Here is a 19,386-nt window from a genome sequence, read left to right as displayed (position 1 = left end):
GCTTCAGAATTAATTGATTTTGGGTTTAAGTAGATGAATGAAATTAATCTATTTCACTCTACACAGACTGAAAAAATTGGAAGGCTGCATGTGCTCCTGTGACACTCTTTGAGAAAAGAAAGGAAACAGTTTCCCCAAATAAATGTGGTGGATGTAGAATCAGAAGATGCTAATAATATTCTGAACTTCTATATTATTTTAATGAGAGGTTCACATAGCTATACCATAGTAATTATGCTAGTAAAATACGTAAGTATAAGAACACGCTGTAATTGCAAGTGAAATGCAGACAGATGAGGCACATCCTCATCCTGCTGGTAAAAAGAATAGGACATGTTCTATACACAGGTGACAAATCCAATTAGAGGCAGAAATACAACAGAGTCTGTGGCTGGTGTAATTCTCTAGAGCTATTTAGTGTAGCTCAGATGGCTACCTGAGCAGCCACTCTAGCGAGGCTGCACTTACGATGGCTACAAAGCACAGAGTATCCTTGAGGCAACACTGTAAACTGAAGATATTTCTCTTCTGAGTTACCTGCAGAAGAGACCATTAATAACACAAGTCTGCCAATATCAAGTGTAACTGTTTACACAGATTTGTACAAGAGGTTGCAAATCTCTGGTTTACAGATGTTATAGTATTTGAAGGATTCTTATTGGCACATATAAACCAGCATCTTCCAACAGTTAACACCGATCCACAGAACAGTTGCCAGAAATACCTGAGACTGGGAAGATTGGAGCTGGGGGACCAGAAATCACTCGAGGTGATGTATTATCTTCTAAATAAAAATGAGCAGTCTGGAAACATTTCCTAGAAAGGAATAAATATACAAAAAAATTGAAAAAAAAGAAACCAACAAAACATTATCTGAGATGATTTAGAATTCTGGCATTATTGAGTCAGAAAGAAAAATCATGGTTTTGAAAACCAATTTTCATGGAGTGCCAAATACAACTGCTACAATATAAATATTCCCCCAGCACATCACCAAATTATGCACACAACATGAAGATACTACATTACCTCAGCATAATACATAGTTCATGCATCTTTACCTATACCAGAAGCAGAAGATAGAGCACACATCAGACATGGTGACAGCTGAAGGAAAAACTCTGCATCAGGAGCTACTGTAGATGCTGTGTAACTCCAAGTACATAAAACATCACTGTCTTCCTTACTTATCCAAATTCCCTTAAATAATTACTGTTCCCTTTCAGGTGATGATGCTAGCCTGAAGATGGAGCAATGTTTGAGATCAGTTCTGGTAATTCATTGATAGATGCTACTGCAGACATGGAAATGCAATAAAAGCAACATGTAACTGCCAAAACAGTGGCTCTAGAACTGCTGTGACTGGGGCTAAACAACTTTTCATAATGTAATCACAACACTGAGGGACACCTTAACCAAGGAGGACTTCCCAAAGCTGACAGACAGAAACAGGGAGATTTCTAACTCCAGGAGATGCTAGCTTTGTTGCAAAAAACATTGAAGTATGAATGCAAATGGAACCAACCTTAACTATGACTCACAATGTTATTTGTATCTGTGCTATAATCCAGATGTGAAGATAATAGGAATAGCATCTGTTAAGAATTCAAGCTATTCAAAGGAATGAATAACTAACTGCTGCTGTAAGCATTCCAAAGCCTCTTTAATTAAAAAATCCCCATATGATTAGACATGCTAATAACAATCTTAACTTTGGGTCATTTAATCTCTCTGAAATATTATTCATAATCATAAAATTTCAAAACAAACATATGCCTCATGAAAATACTAATCTCATTTTATATTTACAAGATTCTGCTTCTTCAGATCTGTTGGCTGCAGCCATTGTATGATTGTTACTTTGTGTAATCACTGTTATTTTAAATTCTGTATCACTGCAGTCATAAAAACTGCATAATTCTGTTCCTGTATTGCTGCAGTCATAAAAACCCTCATATAATTGTTATAAACAGAAATGAATTTTGAAGATACTTTGAGAAACAGATAGGGAATATGTGGCTGTTGTCATTCTTTCCAGAACCATTATAGATAATAAAGACTTTGGTAAGCTTATTTGAATTAAGCCTCTGGGAAACATGCCCATATTCTCAGAATGTGTTGAGAATTTTCTATCAGTGTACAATACAGATTCTCTTAAAACACAAGAAAAAGCAGACAGCTACCTAAAAGAAAACTGAGACATGCAGAATAGTTCTGGTAACTCACATGACAATGAAATCTGAAGTCCAGCTAGAATTCTCTAAAAGTGTATTTGTGATGTTCACAGAGAAACTTTGACTTTGCATGAGATATTTGGAGCAATACTATCTGTTATGTACGTGGTATCACTTAGAAATGGCAGTTACAGATGCAGACCAAGAACCATTCTGGAGGAACCTGGGAACACCCTTCTAAATTTTAGACTCTCTAGCATCAGAGTTAGTGGCTGCTGAGGTGAGAGAGGCTGTCTCCATGCTAGCATAAAACTCAAGAGTTAGTATCAGAACTGTGTGTGAAATATCTGTGAGATGCAGGCAAGTCTCCAAGTCTTCAAATCATGAAACACTTTGGAAAGTGTTTGGAAAGTCTGGACTTTGGAAAGTCTGGCCCTGTCTGCTGGGCACAGCAAATGCTGTATTGTGTTCATTAAAAACTGCACCAACCAAACATGCCAAGCAGTCTGATGTGAAAGCTCCAAACCCAAAAATTGTCTTTCCCCCAAAAGTCTATTTCTTGTGAACAACTATCACATGTAAGGTTTATGGACTAACGTTGTCATCTATTTGCTTGAGAAAAGATTAAGCTGTAAAGAATTTAATTAGCATAATGACTTTCACATCTAAAGCTGCACTTAAAATGTCCTCATATTATGCCATACACTCATTATCCCTCACTGAGCCAATGTATTTTTAATCTTTAAAAATTAATTGTGGCTGAAAATAAATTACACTCTTAGCACATTCGGGACACAAATTCATAGCAGGTGACTTAACCTGTAATAAGACTCATAAATAGGCACTCCATCTGCTTCTGCATTGGCACTGAAAGCCTTCATGACTAAACCTAACGTTAATACTCACATCTTGTTAATTATCACTTGTTGTTAATGAAAAAAGTGATGACTATTTCAAACTTCCAGACAAAGGTCCCATCACTCAATAACCTGATTATTTAATTTACACCTTTCATCTCAGCACTTAGATCTCCAACCTAAAACTGTAATTTGTAATTTAGACACTGCACTTGTTCAAACACACACTTTATAGATGGGGGCAGTGCTAAACCACTGAATTAATTACAGTGTCTGGATCTGTACAGCAGCAGCAGCAGCCCTTCAGTCTGACAGGAGGGATACTGGATCTGAATGAACACTTCAATGGCAGCTACATGAGCCTACAAGACAAAGCCTCAGACTGTGGGGGACACAGATTTCCAAGCATTTGGGCCCCTGCTTGTGCCCTGGGGCAGGGAGTGCTGGAGGTGGGCTGGGACTGGCGCTGAGGCTGGCAGGGAGCACAGCCCCTGTGCTCATGGGACTGGGTGTGGGTGCAGAGGGATCCTGCCCGGGGAGGGAGCTGAGCTCTGCAAGTCAGAGCCATGAGACAGGATGTGTTTGTGCTTCTCCTGCTCATGCAGAGTGGTCTTAGAGGCATGATTTTTCTTTCTCTGAAAACTTCAGTGTCTTTTGAGCTCGAGGATTATCTGCCAGTCGGTATTCTCAAACAATTACTAGATTTTTTTAAAATGTATAGATTTTTAAAGATTTAATTTAAAGATGTGGTGAAACCAAAGGATCTATAAGTCGATCCTCAATGGATATTAATTATTCATTTTATAAATAGCTGCAATTAATTTTATGTGTTTGACAAGTGGAATTTTAATTGTAATATATTGTACTATTTTATTAAGACTTTTATTTATGACATGGCACACTGTTGAAAAGCTTTTCCTTTATGGATGGATGAGTGTGGCCTCTGTATATTTAAATCTGGCTTAAGTGCTTCTGCATGTCCAAGCTTAATGATCCTCACAGAAGGTTCTCGACTCTGTTCCCATAAACTTATCATAGGACTCAAGGCATTAGTTCAAACCATAGCTAAGAAAATGAACATTCTCTGACAGGTATGGTTCAAATTATACAAGGTGGTAGAGGAAATTTAAAATTCAAATAGCTACTCAGGGTGTTGTCTGTCATCAGGTTGGTAATTTCTGAAGTGTTGTTATCATGAAATGTCTAACAGGCTGCATGACAGGCAGCTGATACTCGGGATGTCTACAGATGCAAATAGACCTGGAAGTGCATTAGCAGTTTGTAGTTCATGTACTCAGAGCTGGTCTTTTACCACAATTCACATATGTTTGTTGAAAAAGAATTTTGAATGGTACAAGGTCCACTAATAGCTGTTACCATGTTACTATTCTCCAAGCTCTTCCTACAATAAACATTATGAAAGCTGATATGCACAAATATGAATAATTACCCAAAATAGTAATAATGAAGCCATCAAGAAAAGAAGAGAGCAAGTACATTCAGATATCCCTGCCACATCTCTGCTGCAAGAACTCAGAAAGTAGACAGATACTGAAAGAAATGGATAGACTCTAGATGCGGACAGAAAATTCTCTCTAATGCTATTTTAAAAAGTCTATCTGGACAGCAAGGCCACTAAACAGGGCAAAGAATCTCCTTGTTTATTCCACTGTAATCTTAATCATGCTGAAAAAATGAAAGGAAAATTACATTGCTTGAAATTGCTTGAATTAAAAAAGATACACAAAACCAGAGTAGTTAAAAATGGTGTATTTTCCTACTGGTAATTATTCAATCTTTAGACAATATTGCCATTAGAAGTTTTAATCCCTGTCAGAGAAATAAATATCGATCAAAAAAAGATTTAAATTGTGCCTAATGAGATAGTGAAGAGATTGAGGAATTTCCTCAAGCGCTGATTAACAATTTCATTTAAAAAAACCCCAAAACCAAAACCCAAACAACAGATGGTACAGAATTATTTTTCTGATACAAATCATTAAAGTGAAGAAATAAATAATTTTGCCTTTCTTTAACCTTGAGAGACTGGAACTTGTTGCTCTTGGTAGTTATTTGGTTTTAAACCAAATAACACACCTTTTGAATATTCTAATAAGGAGCTAATAGTGGGAGCAACCCAAAGCATTATTCATTCATGTGACCAGCTGAGATAGACCAATGGTTTTTCTGGACTACCATTGCAAAAGAATTTTAGAATAGCTTCTTGTAAACCTAAATGTTTTTATGAACTTTAATAAGTGAAAATAATTGGCCCAAATTAGGGGAAAAAAAGTGCAAAAAAACCCCCAGAACATTAACATCTAAGAGCAATTATTTCAAAACAAACGAAATCCATTAGAAAAATCTTACAGAGTTTCTACTAATATTTTCCAGGCTTAATGACATCTACCTAGCAATGAAGTTAATATTTTGATTTTTTTCCAGTCTTTAATAAGAGGTCAATGTTTTAGCAACTTTGAAAGAGGGCTGTAAAGTCCTATCTACAATGCATAGTCTTTATGCTACATTCCCCTGAAATAAGAAATAGTTACTGGTGTTATCATAATGCCAAGAGAATTTTGAGGATTAACAATAAAAGAGCTCCATATTTTATTTTGTAGTACACAAGAAATACAGAAAAGATTAGGTTCAAGGCAAGAAGATATTCTTGCTAACGGGATTTTTGTTTCATTTTGAAAGACCTGTTTTACAGAATTGTTCATTCCCAGAGAAAGAATACAAAATGAACACAATGTTATTTGACAAAAACAAGCTTGTAACGTGTAGGATTACTAGAACTGCATTGTACAATCTGGGTCTTTAAATGCATGGCCTTCTTTAGCAAAGAGATTTCAAATACTGCTCAGCATCAGAGATGAAACCCTTTGGAAGTTGAATATGAACAATCATGTTGCATAACATGAATGACAAAAAAAGATTCTCAGAATGCAGGTGGTTAGCTGGAAATCCTGGGATGGAGAATAGAGTTATCCAACTAAGCATAAACTAAGAAATGACTTTTGCAATTATTATGGCAATTAACTACTACCTTGAAAAGCAGAAGAAATCTTTCTCAAGGTTCATCAATCAAGTGTCTTTAATCATGGCAAAGGCTGTCTGACTCACTAGCACACTTGCCTGGAACAAAGGATGCCTGAGCTCAATTTCTGAAGCCTAGTCTGTTCAGGGATGGAATGAGTTCTGTCCCCATGTGGGACACACCCTGATAGGCCGACAGAAAACTAGTGTCAGGAGACTAGAAGAAAAGTCAGTAAGCATAATCCTGACATCACAGCCTAGAGATTACAGTAGTCAGTAGTTTGGAAAGGGCCAAAGTTAATGGTTCTTCACCATTTTTTTTCATTTTAGATTAAGCAGGATTATTTGGGAAGAAGGAAGAAGAAACAAGCTCTGGAGGCATCTGAAAGAAGATTTTTGGGCCTGTCTTCCCAATTCTTTGTACAGTCACTGTAAGAGCAAAATCTGTTCCTGGCTGCTAGTTTATGTGTTAGCAGAGTGGAAGCAGGATCAGGTTCCTGACAATCACTGAAATAGAAGTTTTTGCAACTTATTTCCCCCTTCTGGCCCCACCACGGCATTTCCTCCCAGACAATCTATACACTTGAGAAAGTCTTAGGGCTGTGCAAGGGTTTTGAGAGCTTGAGCAGGCATGTCCCTAGGAAGACTGACTTTAACTAGAAGCAGTGGGAGAGTGCCAAAGCCTTGAGCATTGCCACATACTGCCATGTGGCCAACAAGATTCCTGTTACATTTTTAGTTCAGGCCAAATGAACTTGCAGTATTTCACACAATGCAAGACACAGTTTGGGGTTAGCACAAGGCAGAGGCCATCCCCAGTTAGCAATGTGAATGCAGCCACTCTTTTTATCCTCTCTGAGGGAAGTAATTTCAGCTGTAAGGAAGAGATCTGTGCCATGCTAGCTGGTCTGTTTTATTTCACAGTGTGGACACAGTTTTTCGCTCTTACTAATTATGTTATAATGACTTCTAATAACCATCAATTCCCTTTATCCTACTTTTTTTTTTTTTTTACTGGCTTATCAAATTATCAAGTCACAGAGAAACACATCCATGAGGAAACCTGAGCACATGTGCACGTGAAACACATCTGTAGTTATCCACTAAAGCTTTGAAAGACCAGAGCTAATTTTAGTTTGTCAGAATCACGAAGTAGAATGACTTTTTAATCACAGAGCATCCTGAGAGCTACTCAGCAAGTGATCTTCAAACAGTTACACTATTATAGTATCATTAAACTAACCCCTTTCTGTCTTCCACAGAGCATCAGCACACTCCTACAGTGCCATATGAATTGCTTATTTACATAGTCCTGTTGAGGACAATAGATTCTCATTCTAAATTGATAACTACCTTTTTTAATGGGTAAAAGATTGGAAAGATAATAAATAGTCCCATGCCATGATATCTATTTTTCTTTTCCCTCTGGTTTTTCCCAGTGCTCTGTTTAGTCACTTGGTTTCTAGGCATCAATCATGAGTTATTGTTTACTAAGGTCTATCAATAGGGGAATAAACTATTTGCAGTGGTTAAACCCCCTGCAAAAAAAAAAAAAAAAAAAAAAAAAAAAAGCATCTGAGTATTTTGGACAGAAACCACTTTATTTTGTCATTTTTATGACACTGAGCAATATGAAAGAAAGGTAAGAGACATGATCCAGTCTCCCTCCTGTAAACCAGCTCAATAATGCCCATCACATTTTTCAAATCATACCTCTTTAGAACTGAAAAAAAGATCAACCAAAATACAACTTACCTCCAGTAAATGAGAATACCCACAAGAATCACTAGACAGATAAAAGTCAGGGCTGATACGACCACAAGTGGTATAACTGTCTTCTTCTCTGATTCCAGACTCTCAGCTAGACCAATACGAGACTCATGGCTAATATTACTTGCCTCTGCAGTCAGAGAAAATTGAAACAGTCCAAGTTTAAATTCTGAGAAAAGCACAGCACAGGTGAATGTGTCTTATAATGAGCCTACTTAATATCACTTACCTCTATTTTTTACTATGTACCGCAGAAAGTTTATACATTTGCAAACCAGCTTACAGAAGATAAGCAGATAGAAGGCAAAGCAAAGTGTTCAAGCTTATGTGACTCAGCCCTCCAGCAGTGGAAACTTCTCTTTGTAAGAATAGCAGACTGTTGTTAAAATTCAGAAGAAAGTTTTTTTTATTTAAATCTATTTTATTAGCTGAAAGCCAAATGAATTAAGAAATCTGAATACATAATATTGGAATGTGCATTGGAATTGATATTAAACTGTCAGTCATATAATGCAAATCACTTCTCTGGCTAATAGGTTAATATAAAAATTATCTTGCAAAAGTCTTTATGTGCATGCTGTATTGCAGTTTAGCTTACTGTATTTTTATCCATTGCCCATTCTGCCCTTATAGATACATCCTGCTTCCTTTGAATCCAATTGCCTCTCTCAACTATACTGGAGCCACACTTAAATTTCCCACCTTGATCTTTACAGGTGCTCAAATTATTATTTAGATATTGCTTTGGTTTCATATTTCTGTGAGCCATATACTGTTGGATGAGAGAACTATTTGGACATGGGAATCTGTATGAAGATTAAAACAAAATATTTTATAATTTTATTAAAGAAGGAAACACAATGGTGGACAACACCAATACTTTATTTTTAGCTTTGATCATACCTCAAGAAGTAAGTATTTCAAAGTTGTTACTTTGATGTAAAATAACTGACTTATTTCAATTTGTGCAGTTTACTGTGAGCATTATTTGAGTGAAAATGCAGAAATAAGCACTTTTGTGCTTTTTAGAATTAAACCCCTAGAATGTTTTCTGCTTTTGCAAACAGTCCTAATGCAATGAATTTTCTGTATAAGAGCAGAATTTTGCTGTACAGAAAACATCTGCACTCCATTGGGATTTCAAGAGACCAATTCTACATGAATGAAAAGCTTTTACACAAAGAGAGGAAGGAATGGAGTTGAATCTGGAGGGGGGAAAAAAAAGACAGCAAATTACATGCTCTAAATAGGATGTCAAAAACAAATGGCTTCACACAGTACAGATTTCCAGACAGCTCTATTTTCTTCCATTTTCTTGAGTTTAGAGGCTTTCAGGACTTTATGTGCAAAAAGGTCTAGGCTCTAATTTTGCAGATGTCTTCTTGGTTTAAATTCAAAATACTCTTTAACACCCATATAAACCACTTCTCTTTAAATTCTGCAGCTCAATGGGCAAAGTAATTGAAGGCACAAAGTTGCTTCTGAAAAATCTCCAAGTTTCTGTTGAGTAGGTTAAAATTGGTGCTTCCTATTGATTCCAGAGAAAAACTATGTGTATGCATGAGAAAGCACAAAACGATCCCTTTGAAACAGTCAGACTTGCTTATCCAACTCTGGACTAATTCACAGCATAAAATCCAATCCTATCTGTGTGATGACAATGCTCCTTCAAACTTCATGACCATATCCTATTAGGATTCCTCCTATGGGGAATGAAGTGCAGGCTTCTCCTGTAACAGAGGGTTTCTTGCCTACTTCATTCACTCCAATGATGGCAGCTGAAAAGGTAGTCTCAGCTATAGCAGATTTCTTTGATTTCTAATAACTGATGTGTTTGGATCCTTTGCATATTTCTTTCTATTAATTTGACTTAGTTTTTCAACAGAAGTTGAAAAGTTTGGGTAGTCACAGAGGTCTTAAGGAGAAAATCCTAGTTCAGAACAAGCATAATTATGCATCAACAGCTACAAGACTGAGAAAAGTTTAAATGACAATGTTTTTCTGTAATGGTCACGATGAAAAGACATTTCACCAATTTCTGCAAAATCCATTGCAATGTATAAGTAAGTTCTCAGGTGAGAGATTAATTTTTGTGCTTGCTGCATTTCTTTGTAATTTAATTAGGCAAATATGTCTTTGATTTACAGGAGACCATGTTAGACATGCTGAAATTGAATGTTCAGCTTATTTAAAGTCAGTATTTGGCATCATGTGTTGGAAAAAAGTAATGAACATGAAATGATACTGTAGAGTGTCTTTCAATAATATCTAGAAGACAAACTAAGTCAGTTGTACTCCTCCTCCAGTACTGTATAATTCTTTTTGAGTTACTATTGATAAAAATTCAAATGACACCCATTACGTAAACTCTAGTACCTTATGGCAACACTCAGTCATACTAATAACATAGTTTTTGAAATATTAATGCTATTTTTGCTTATTTTTGAAGGAATGTTATGTATTTTACACAAAGTGGTAACTGCTTACCAGTGAACTAATTCACTTATTAATTCAGTTTTGTAACACCTACCTTGTTAGGACTCTTAGTAATTTCAATGTTTTTTATTCTCTTTTAACTTTATTTTTTATTTTTCTTATTGTTGTAGCCCCAAGTATATCGAGTGTCAATTTACCACCTTTTCATGTTAGTATTCTGTTGCTCATGAGAAATACAACCTTATGTAATTCAACTGTGTATTTGTTTGTAGGACTGGGCTGAAACCTTCACATGCTTTGTGAATGCCATTCCTTAATAGGTTTAGTTGAATGATACTGCCCTCTATAGATGATGCAAGTACATTACAGAAGTTCAATTTATTTTCTAAAATACCAATTCAACCTTGTCTCCTTGTCTGGTTTTTTTTTTTTTTCAAAGATCATAGATTATTTTTCACTTGATTCTTTGATTTTCAATTCTCTAGCACAAGAAGGAATGAAAATTATGTGCTTGAATACTTCAGATTTTCCACAGTGCATTTTTAAATACAAAGGATATGTTTATGAATTTTGACTTCTGACATTATCCTTGGAATCGTGGGTTGCAAATACTCCCACTGAATTTAAGAGGAATAAATAAGAAAATAGCATTAAACATAAACATCTAGAGGAGAATCTGGCTCTACATTGGGAATACACAAATCTGGCACAAAAATTCTGCATCTCATTGAAATCTGAAAGTGGCATACACAGAGCAAAAATGAATGTTTTTATGAATCAGAATAAGACCAGCATCTTCTTCCTTGTTCATCCTCTTAGAAAACAAAAAACTGTGCTGCTGTAAGTATCAGAGGCATGTTTCCTCTGGCAGAGGCATGGTTTCCTCTGGTGGTATTTCCATACGGGCAGCACTAGTCTCTGTACAAAGAACTCAACAGAGAACCTAAGTCCCTCTCAAACCTTTAAAAATAAAAGCAAAAATTAGCACTGAAACAATTCTGGTTTCAGATTTTGCATGACTCAACTTCTGCTGAGAGTATGCATCTATCCAAAAGCAGACCATCAATCATCTTACAAAAGGATATTTCAGGTGCAGTTTTAAGTAGCCAGAAGTAGCATTCACAAGATAGCCAGCTCAGTATGAAACCCTGTTCCCCAATGCTTCCTTAATCACACCCATTGGCACTGTTACGTTCTCCTTTTATTATCTGTAGATAAACCTTCTCATTCTCTATGGCACAAAAGTATCCCCTGACAGCTTCCCATGGTATTCATTAGACTTATCCATAACTAACCTGCCTCAGAGATGTTGAACACTGATGAATGATCACTAGTAACAGATGAGGCTGATGATTGTGATGATCCAGGAGTTAATTCTGAGTTACCTGCTTCAACTGCCCCTTCAGTGTCTCTCTCATTATGGTCAGGAAAACTGAAATCTGTTGAAGTTTCGTTATCATTAAGGCTATCTGAGGTACCTTGGCCAGAACCACTTTCTTCATCACTTGTCAAAACAGCCCAAGACTTAGATTCTGATGTATTTTGCAATTGGACACTAGAGGTCTGAATGTGGTTCTCCAAAATTTTCAGGTTGTTGTGCTTCTCAGGTATCACATTCGCTGTCTGAGTTGGTATGGTTGTAAAATTACGTCTGTCCATGGCACGGTTTATCTGACTGTCAGATGCAGCAGTAGAAAACTTCTGTTCTTCAGGTTTCTCAGAATATGAACTTATAATTAGGTTACTCTGATCCTTGTTATTATTTACCTTTGTATTTTCATCCTCTACTATCATATCCTGATCTTCTCTATGGGATGTGCATGAGATGCAGTTACTTACAGGGAAGGCATCATCATATTCATCGTAGTCATCCTCAACTACAGAAGACCACAAATCAGTACTGGACATGACACTGGGAGACAACCCAGAGGATTCTCCAGAAGGAACCAGCAACCTATTCAAAGTTACAGGGATCTCACTTTTGGAAGGAACAGCCGTAACTGAAATAAGTGTATTTGGTAAAGGAAGAGTGTGATGAACGGACACATCAGAACCAGAAACAACTGCAGGCATATGAACAGGATCAAAACCAAGTGTGGAACTTGAAGAGACACTGTCAACCTCAATTCTTTCAAAAACACTTGAAGAGATATGGCTGTCTGTAGGAGTAGCTACATGTGATGATGTGTCACCTGTTAGGAAGGGAGTTGTTGCAGCATTCGCTGCCTGGGACGGAAAGGCATTTGTATTTTCTAAACTGGTCAGCTGAAACGAAGCATCGCTACTGTACAACGAAGGCATGACCTTCTGAACATCTTCACTGTTAGATAAACTGGATGAAATGTATCTCTCACTTTCATAAGAAAAAGATAAACCTTGAAGTGACGCTGTGGGCTTACTAAAAGTGTTTGACATCATGTCAGCAACAGAAGGTGCAGATGTAGAATGCAGCTTGCTTTCAGTTGTAGCAGTAACTGGTGCCATTTGATGCGATATTTGGTCAAATGTAGAACTATCTTTATGAACCCTTGAGCTTTCAGCCAATATGGGATCACTAGGCACAACTGCAGCTGTGTTAAGCAGAGTGCCATCGCCAGAAGATTGGAAGGAGGACTGCAGTAATGCTTCATTATTTAATGTAGCTGAGGTCTCATAAAAGTACAGCTGAGTCGAGGATAACATTTTGCTATAAGCAGGGACAGAGAGAGCTTGATCTGAGCTTGCACTAAGCATAGGTTTAAGCAAAGTGTCATCAAAGGCTGGAGTTGTAACATGCAAAGGCTGAACAGAAAGGTGCTTTTCTGTAAGTTTACTAATATCATGATCAAATATCTTAGTAGTGGGAAAAGCAAGAGAGACTGGAAGGATTCCCTTTGTGCTAGAAACAGGAAGTGGGCTTTCTTGCAGAGTCATATTCTGCTCAATTACAACATTATTAGAAACAGATGTAGAAAGTTCATGTATCACTTTACTTTCAGCACTGGAAGCCATTTCACTTAAAGAAGAGGAAATTTTCAGTTCTCTCTCATCTCCATATATAACATCACCTTTTTGAAGCATCTTATTAACATCACTAAACCCGGATGATTCATATGGAATCTCATCAACAAAATCAGAGGAAGAAACGTTAAGTACTGTCAAAGTATCTGTATCAGGCAAAAGGGACTCACTACCAGAGTATGCTTCAGACCAATCCGTGTCACTAGATAGAGAGCGTGTAGGCTGCAGCAAAGTATCAGCTTGTGATATTACAGAAGAAGGTTTATGCACCAGTACATTGTTATAGCTGCTAAATAAAGGATCTTGATGAAATACGTCAACAGAATCATGCACAAATTCTGCAGAGTCAAAGGAAACAGTAAAGCTTTGGAGGGAGCCCACATTACCAGACAAAGCATAAGGAAGTTCAGACATTGTAGATAGTACATGCATATTTAAATCACTGCTGGATGGTTCAACTTGAGAAAATATGTGAGTTCTATTATGACCAAACATCAGTGTCTCCGAAGCAGCATGAGTGGTCTGATGTGACACCACATCAGCAAATTGAGCAAGGCTTGGCTGTATTAATGGATCACCCACTGCCAACGTCAAAGAAGCATGCAGGGACACCTTATCGCTTGCAACAGCTGGAGTAGCACTTTGTGGAAACATTTGAGAAACTGTATACAAACGGTGAAACATTTTACTACTGGAGGAAGCAGAGGAAAATGTAAGCAAAGGTACATCATCATAGGAAGACAGGGTGGGTTCAAATGACACATCAACACTGGGAAATACAGGTGTAGCATGCAAGGTCACATCACTATCTGATGTAGCAGGGGTAGTGTCGAGCATCTGAGAGTCAAACAATAAAGGGGTGACTAGAGGAAACACTTCACTACTGTAGGAAGGTTGAAGAGGTATCTCACCATTATAGACTGGCTGAGTTGTCTGAGAGAGTACCTCACTGGCAGCAGAAGCAGAACCATATTCTCCAGAGCTTGAAGAGATAGAGTGAGGTGATAATTCAGCAGAGGAGAAAGCAAAGGTAGAATAATGTGGCAATTCTAAATCCGCATCTGAGGTGTCTTGTAAAACCACTGGGCTGCTTGTGTAGGGCGCTGTAGTCGGCTTTAATCCCTCTACATAAGCATCAGTGTAACTGGTCTGAGACAATTGCCCGCTAGGTGATGTATCAACAGACTGAGTTGTTGGATCTGTAGCATTACGAAACCATAAATTTCCATCAGGGGAAGAAGTATGCTTTGGAGGCTCATCAGAGCTTGAAGGTGCTACAACTTCTGAAACATATCTAATGGAGCCTTGAGAAAGGACATCATGCACACTGATATCTGGGCTTCCTGAAGGAAGGGCATCTTCTTGGGAGGCCTCCTCTGTAACCAGCTGTGATGAAGATGTGGTAGGAACTGAACTCCAAAAGTCATCAGATTCCTGATGAGGTTTAAAAGGAGGCAATAAGAAATCTTCGTCACTGTGGCCAGAGGTGGTTATTCTTGTTGGCTCGGTGCCTGAAGAAAGATATATAAACTCGTCTTCTCTGCCTTTGGTGGAGTCAATGAGTTGAGGAGGAATTCCAGTAATTGTTTGGGATTCCAGAAAAGGATCTTCCTCTTCAGAATTTTCACCAATAGGTGGAGAAGTAGCATAATAAACTGCTTTGAAAACATTATCCTTACCATGCAATTCTTCTCTTGTTAGGTATCTATTTGTTTTGGCTTCACTGGGTTTTGTTCGCATTTTTTCTTGACTGTAGCTGGATGTAATCACCTGAAAATCTCTCCTCAGTTGGTTCATTGTACTGTCAGTGCTAGGAACCACTGCAGTTTCTTCATCCACCTCTGTTTCCTTTTCATCAACTTCATCCTTTGAAAAGATATCATAGCCGAAGACAATTAAAAATGTTTATAGACTCTGAACATGAATGAAAACTAAACTCTAATAATACATTTTCCTGGATAGTTAAATCAAGAGGGGTAAAGCAAAACAACACTTGAGAAGACTGTTTGTCTTAAACTAAAGTATTAACTGCAAGAAGAGATATCCTCTTTTATCTTGAAAAATATTACTTATTTGCAATAAAAACATTAAAATGCTGTGTCCCAATAACTTCTTCAATATTGTGTTACTTAAATTGTGTTTGAGAGGCAAAAATCACTCACAGTATCTATTTACTTTATTAAGAAGGCCCAAACTCTTTCCTAATAAAATGCAATTGTATATGCAATACACAGCATAGATTGTATACACTGCAATGAAAAAATGTTTTTGCCTTCAGAATGCCTTAGAAGTTTGCACTAATATCCTGATGGTAATTAAATGGTAATAACAACAACATAATTTGTAAAATATATTTATGACCTCAATTCTGCCGAATTGTCAGAGTGTTCTGGAAGAGTTCATGATCCTCATCAAGACTGTCAGAGTTTCACAAGTGTTGTGAGCCATATGCCCTAGTCCTGTTATGACCCTTTGTTTTCTGAATATGAATGACGATGAATAACAATACTTTGTGCAAAATCTGTGTTAGAGTTCTGCCTTTTAAGGACATATCCAAAAGAAAAGAAACCAAAATGTGCCTGAATGCAATCAGCATTTAGGCAGTGCTTGAGGATCTAAGGTCAAATCTTTTCATCCACTCTACAGCTTTCCCTGCACAAAATAAAAAAAAAATATTATCATTGAAGCACCTAACTCCCTCAGCAAGCATTTTTGTTTTGACTTAGACACAGCAGTCCCTGCAGCTCTGTGCTGTGTCCCCATCTAGTGCTGCACCAGAATCGAACCTGTCCCAGCCCAACTCTGCCATGTAGATTGAGGTACACTTTCAGTTTCTGAAAGGACCTGATTTGACAGGCACACATAGCCCTAAGAGACAGAGCAGCACAGGGCCTCTTGCAAAATAGTTTTGTTTTTTTGTTTTTTTTTAAAGATCTGGCTTGGCAATGTGGTGGAAATGCCACTGTTTGTTATTCAAAAGCATAATGCTGAGAGAAGACACCCAGTAGACAGGAGATAGGCACAGTCATCAATCTAACAACTCCTCAGTTTCCACTATAGTTTAGGTTGAGTAGATCTCCCATTCCTGCATTGAGCAGGGCGCAGCAGGGAGAGTAATGTAAAAAATCAACAGCCTTTGAAGGAATGTGCCCAAGATAAAGAGCTGCTGAGTATGTTTTTGACTGAGGCACTCAGCAAACAGGAGTTGTGAGCCTTCACCCAGTCTCACCAGAGCAAGGGCTTTACCCACTAGGCTAGAGCTGGGCTTCACACTGCAGTCCCTCTTTGAACCAGGAACCCCTCATGCACTTAACATAAGGTACCTCAGATGTCACTCTCAGGTTTGGACTTCATTTGAAGAACTAAATATCCAAAATGTAGGGACAGCAGCACCACCACTGATTGCCTTCAAACCTGGGCTAGACTGGACAGGCCCATGTTTCTATTTCTGCAAGGCAGTGTATGAGTTTTTAAACTTTTTCGATTCAAGTAAAAATCAGTTGATGTTCACTGGTGTGAAACAGATGCAACATAATAATCTAGATACATTAGAAAAGAGAAATGACTGTACTACTGATTACTCAGTGTCCACAAATGCAAGGGAGGGTAAATAGATAGGTGAGCACAGGCTGTGCTATTTAACTAAAAGGACTTGTCATGAAGTGAGAATGTTGTGGTCATAGACTGAAACTATAAATTAAAAATTCTGAGGGATTACTTGATATTACTTGATCATTGTCCTACTGAAGTAACTGTCTATGTTACACAATTGGTATTAGAGACTGTTAAAATCATGGCATTTTTACATCTCTCCTTGCTGCGACACTGGAGACCTAGTTACTGAATATGAAGCCTCCAAAGGTTATCATAAGATCATCAAAAATTTTGTAAAACAAAGCTACTTTAAAAAATGGTATACTTTATACTATACTTGAGTTCAAGAAGCAAATGAACCTCCAAGAATTTCTGAGTAACAGTTAAACCAATAGCACACTGATAGCAGACACACTTGATTCTCACTCTTCAGCACAACTATCGTCTTCCCTTACTTTAATTTACTACATGATAAAACCATCACAAGTAAGGAGAAATCAAACTTCTCTTTAACTAAAAAGCACACTGATAGCAGACACACTTGATTCTCACTCTTCAGCACAACTATCGTCTTCCCTTACTTTAATTTACTACATGATAAAACCATCACAAGTAAGGAGAAATCAAACTTCTCTTTAACTAAAAAGCCTAACACTGGATGGCAGCTTTGATTCTTTGATGAACAATTCTGTCAGACTTCACAGAGGGGTGATTGCAAACTGGTGCCCCATATTAAAAATATTTAGGAATATTCTGTGATATCCTTTACTTCACCATGTACCTCTAACCCCAGAGAAATACTGAGGTATCTCCAGAGTTATCTAGGGAGAAATATAGCTCAAAGGCTATGTATGCACATACATGCATATATATGTATACATAAATGCAGATAATACACTCATTTGGTGACATAGTTTTGTCAATTTTCACAGAATGCAATTTCAATGCAAGTTGAAATGTATTTATTTTAAATACACTCTTAAAAAAAATGAATGCTATACCTCATATTCTTCAGCTTCACTCAGTTCAGGAATGAGGTCAGCCTCTATAAAACAAAAATACACACTGTATCATCCACAATTTTAAATAGACAGAATTCTGAATTCTGCAAGGACTCAACTGCCTAATTAATATGGTTATTGAGACAATGTCAAAGATTTTTTTGTAGGACTGTGTTTGGAGAAGTGGCCACCCCCTGGAATAAGGACTAAGGGTAGCAATGCTCACTTATCTAGACACATACATTCAGCCACAACAGTTTTGTTTGGCTCTATTTTGATACCATTGGATTTGCACTTTTGGAGGAAGCACATGTTGGCTGGGGAAAGCCAAGTTTACAAAAATGTTTTCAATGAGAAATACAGTTTAATGGGAAATACAGAAGTGAGGAAAATGGTAGGTCTGGGGATCAACTATTTCTCCACATTAAATCTGAAAGCTCTGAAGATATTCTTGTAAATAATCTGTTCTATCATTTTCATATAGAAAATTCCCTATTTGCACACCCAGGCTTGGACTTAGGTGCTGGAGCAACAGCAATGCCATCATAGTCAGTATTCAGCAGGCTGCATGCTCCCAGCAAGGCAGACCAAAGACACTCACCCTTCCCAGTGCTTACAACCTTTTTCAGACTCTCACCCTACTTGATTTAATGTACAGACATAAAGACAGTTGTATCACATCCCAGAAAAAGTCCCTAATAAACAGGTATTGCATGCTCTGTGAAGAACTACTCTAGAGGCTTTTGAGGCCTTCCAAATTTTCAAAAATAAAAAACCAGTTGAAACAGGTTGAAGAAATTAATTTCCTACAACCCAGCTGAAAATCCATCTCTCCAAATTTAGAGGTAGTCTCTTGCCTTCTTTCTCCCTTTTCAGCCAAATCCAGTGTTATACTTCTGGTGGTGGTCAGCAAGAGAGGCTTCAAAGCAGGTTGAGAGGAACATCCACCTCTCTGCTAGGACCTGGCTCAGCTCTTCAGTGAGGAAATTTAAGACCCCTTCCAGAGCACTAATGCACCTTATTGCTCCTTTGGTCCACAAAAAGGCCCATATCCATTCTGAGTCTTTCTAGGGCTTCCTCCTAAGCCATGTTCTAGCACTCTGTCTGCACATAAGTGCTAGCACATATTCTGAGGGCTGATTTGCACTAGGTGAAAACCTCTTAGCCTGGAGAGCAATTCTTACAATGCCATCACACACAATGCCATTTCCTCACATGGAGGAAATCCATGTCTGCATTTCCTCCACAATGCCCAAATGTAGTTTGTTCAATACACTAGGATGAAGATTCCATCTCTGTATTTCTCTTTATTGCAAAGTCAGATGGAGATCTATGACGTAATTTGTATTCTCTTTGGTCTATCCATATCTACCTTTCAAAACAAATTAAGATGTGCTATATGCAACATACACTAGATGAAGTTTATCAAACTAATAAGATCAAACAGTATTATCTGTAGGTTATAGCATGCAAACAAATTTTCACTAAGAAATGCTGCACAAAATCTTCACAAAT

At 37.5% G+C, this 19,386-nt stretch overlaps 1 protein-coding gene across 8 annotated transcripts in view; it reads right to left on the bottom strand.

The window, feature by feature from the left end:
* Window positions 1–19,386, bottom strand: part of PTPRZ1 (protein tyrosine phosphatase receptor type Z1) — a 133,309-nt gene that overhangs the window by 19,329 nt on the left and 94,594 nt on the right. For 4 of the 8 annotated variants that reach the window (XM_071423731.1, XM_071423733.1, XM_071423734.1 and 1 more), the window contains exons 11-14: window positions 17,872–17,915; window positions 11,572–15,142; window positions 7,826–7,970; window positions 725–816 (exon numbers count right to left, since the gene is read on the bottom strand). In XM_071423731.1, the coding sequence (XP_071279832.1) occupies window positions 725–816; window positions 7,826–7,970; window positions 11,572–15,142; window positions 17,872–17,915 (3,852 nt within the window). The remainder of the gene's footprint in view (window positions 1–724; window positions 817–7,825; window positions 7,971–11,571; window positions 15,143–17,871; window positions 17,916–19,386) is intronic. The other 4 variants (XM_071423738.1, XM_071423739.1, XM_071423737.1 and 1 more) reach the window with 3 other exon arrangements.

This window comes from Agelaius tricolor, unplaced genomic scaffold, assembly GCF_023055355.1.
Source record: "Agelaius tricolor isolate 1412-34295 unplaced genomic scaffold, bAgeTri1.0.p SCAF_3, whole genome shotgun sequence".
Taxonomy (NCBI): Eukaryota; Metazoa; Chordata; class Aves; order Passeriformes; family Icteridae; genus Agelaius; species Agelaius tricolor.
This window is presented reverse-complemented; position numbering and strand designations above follow the sequence as displayed.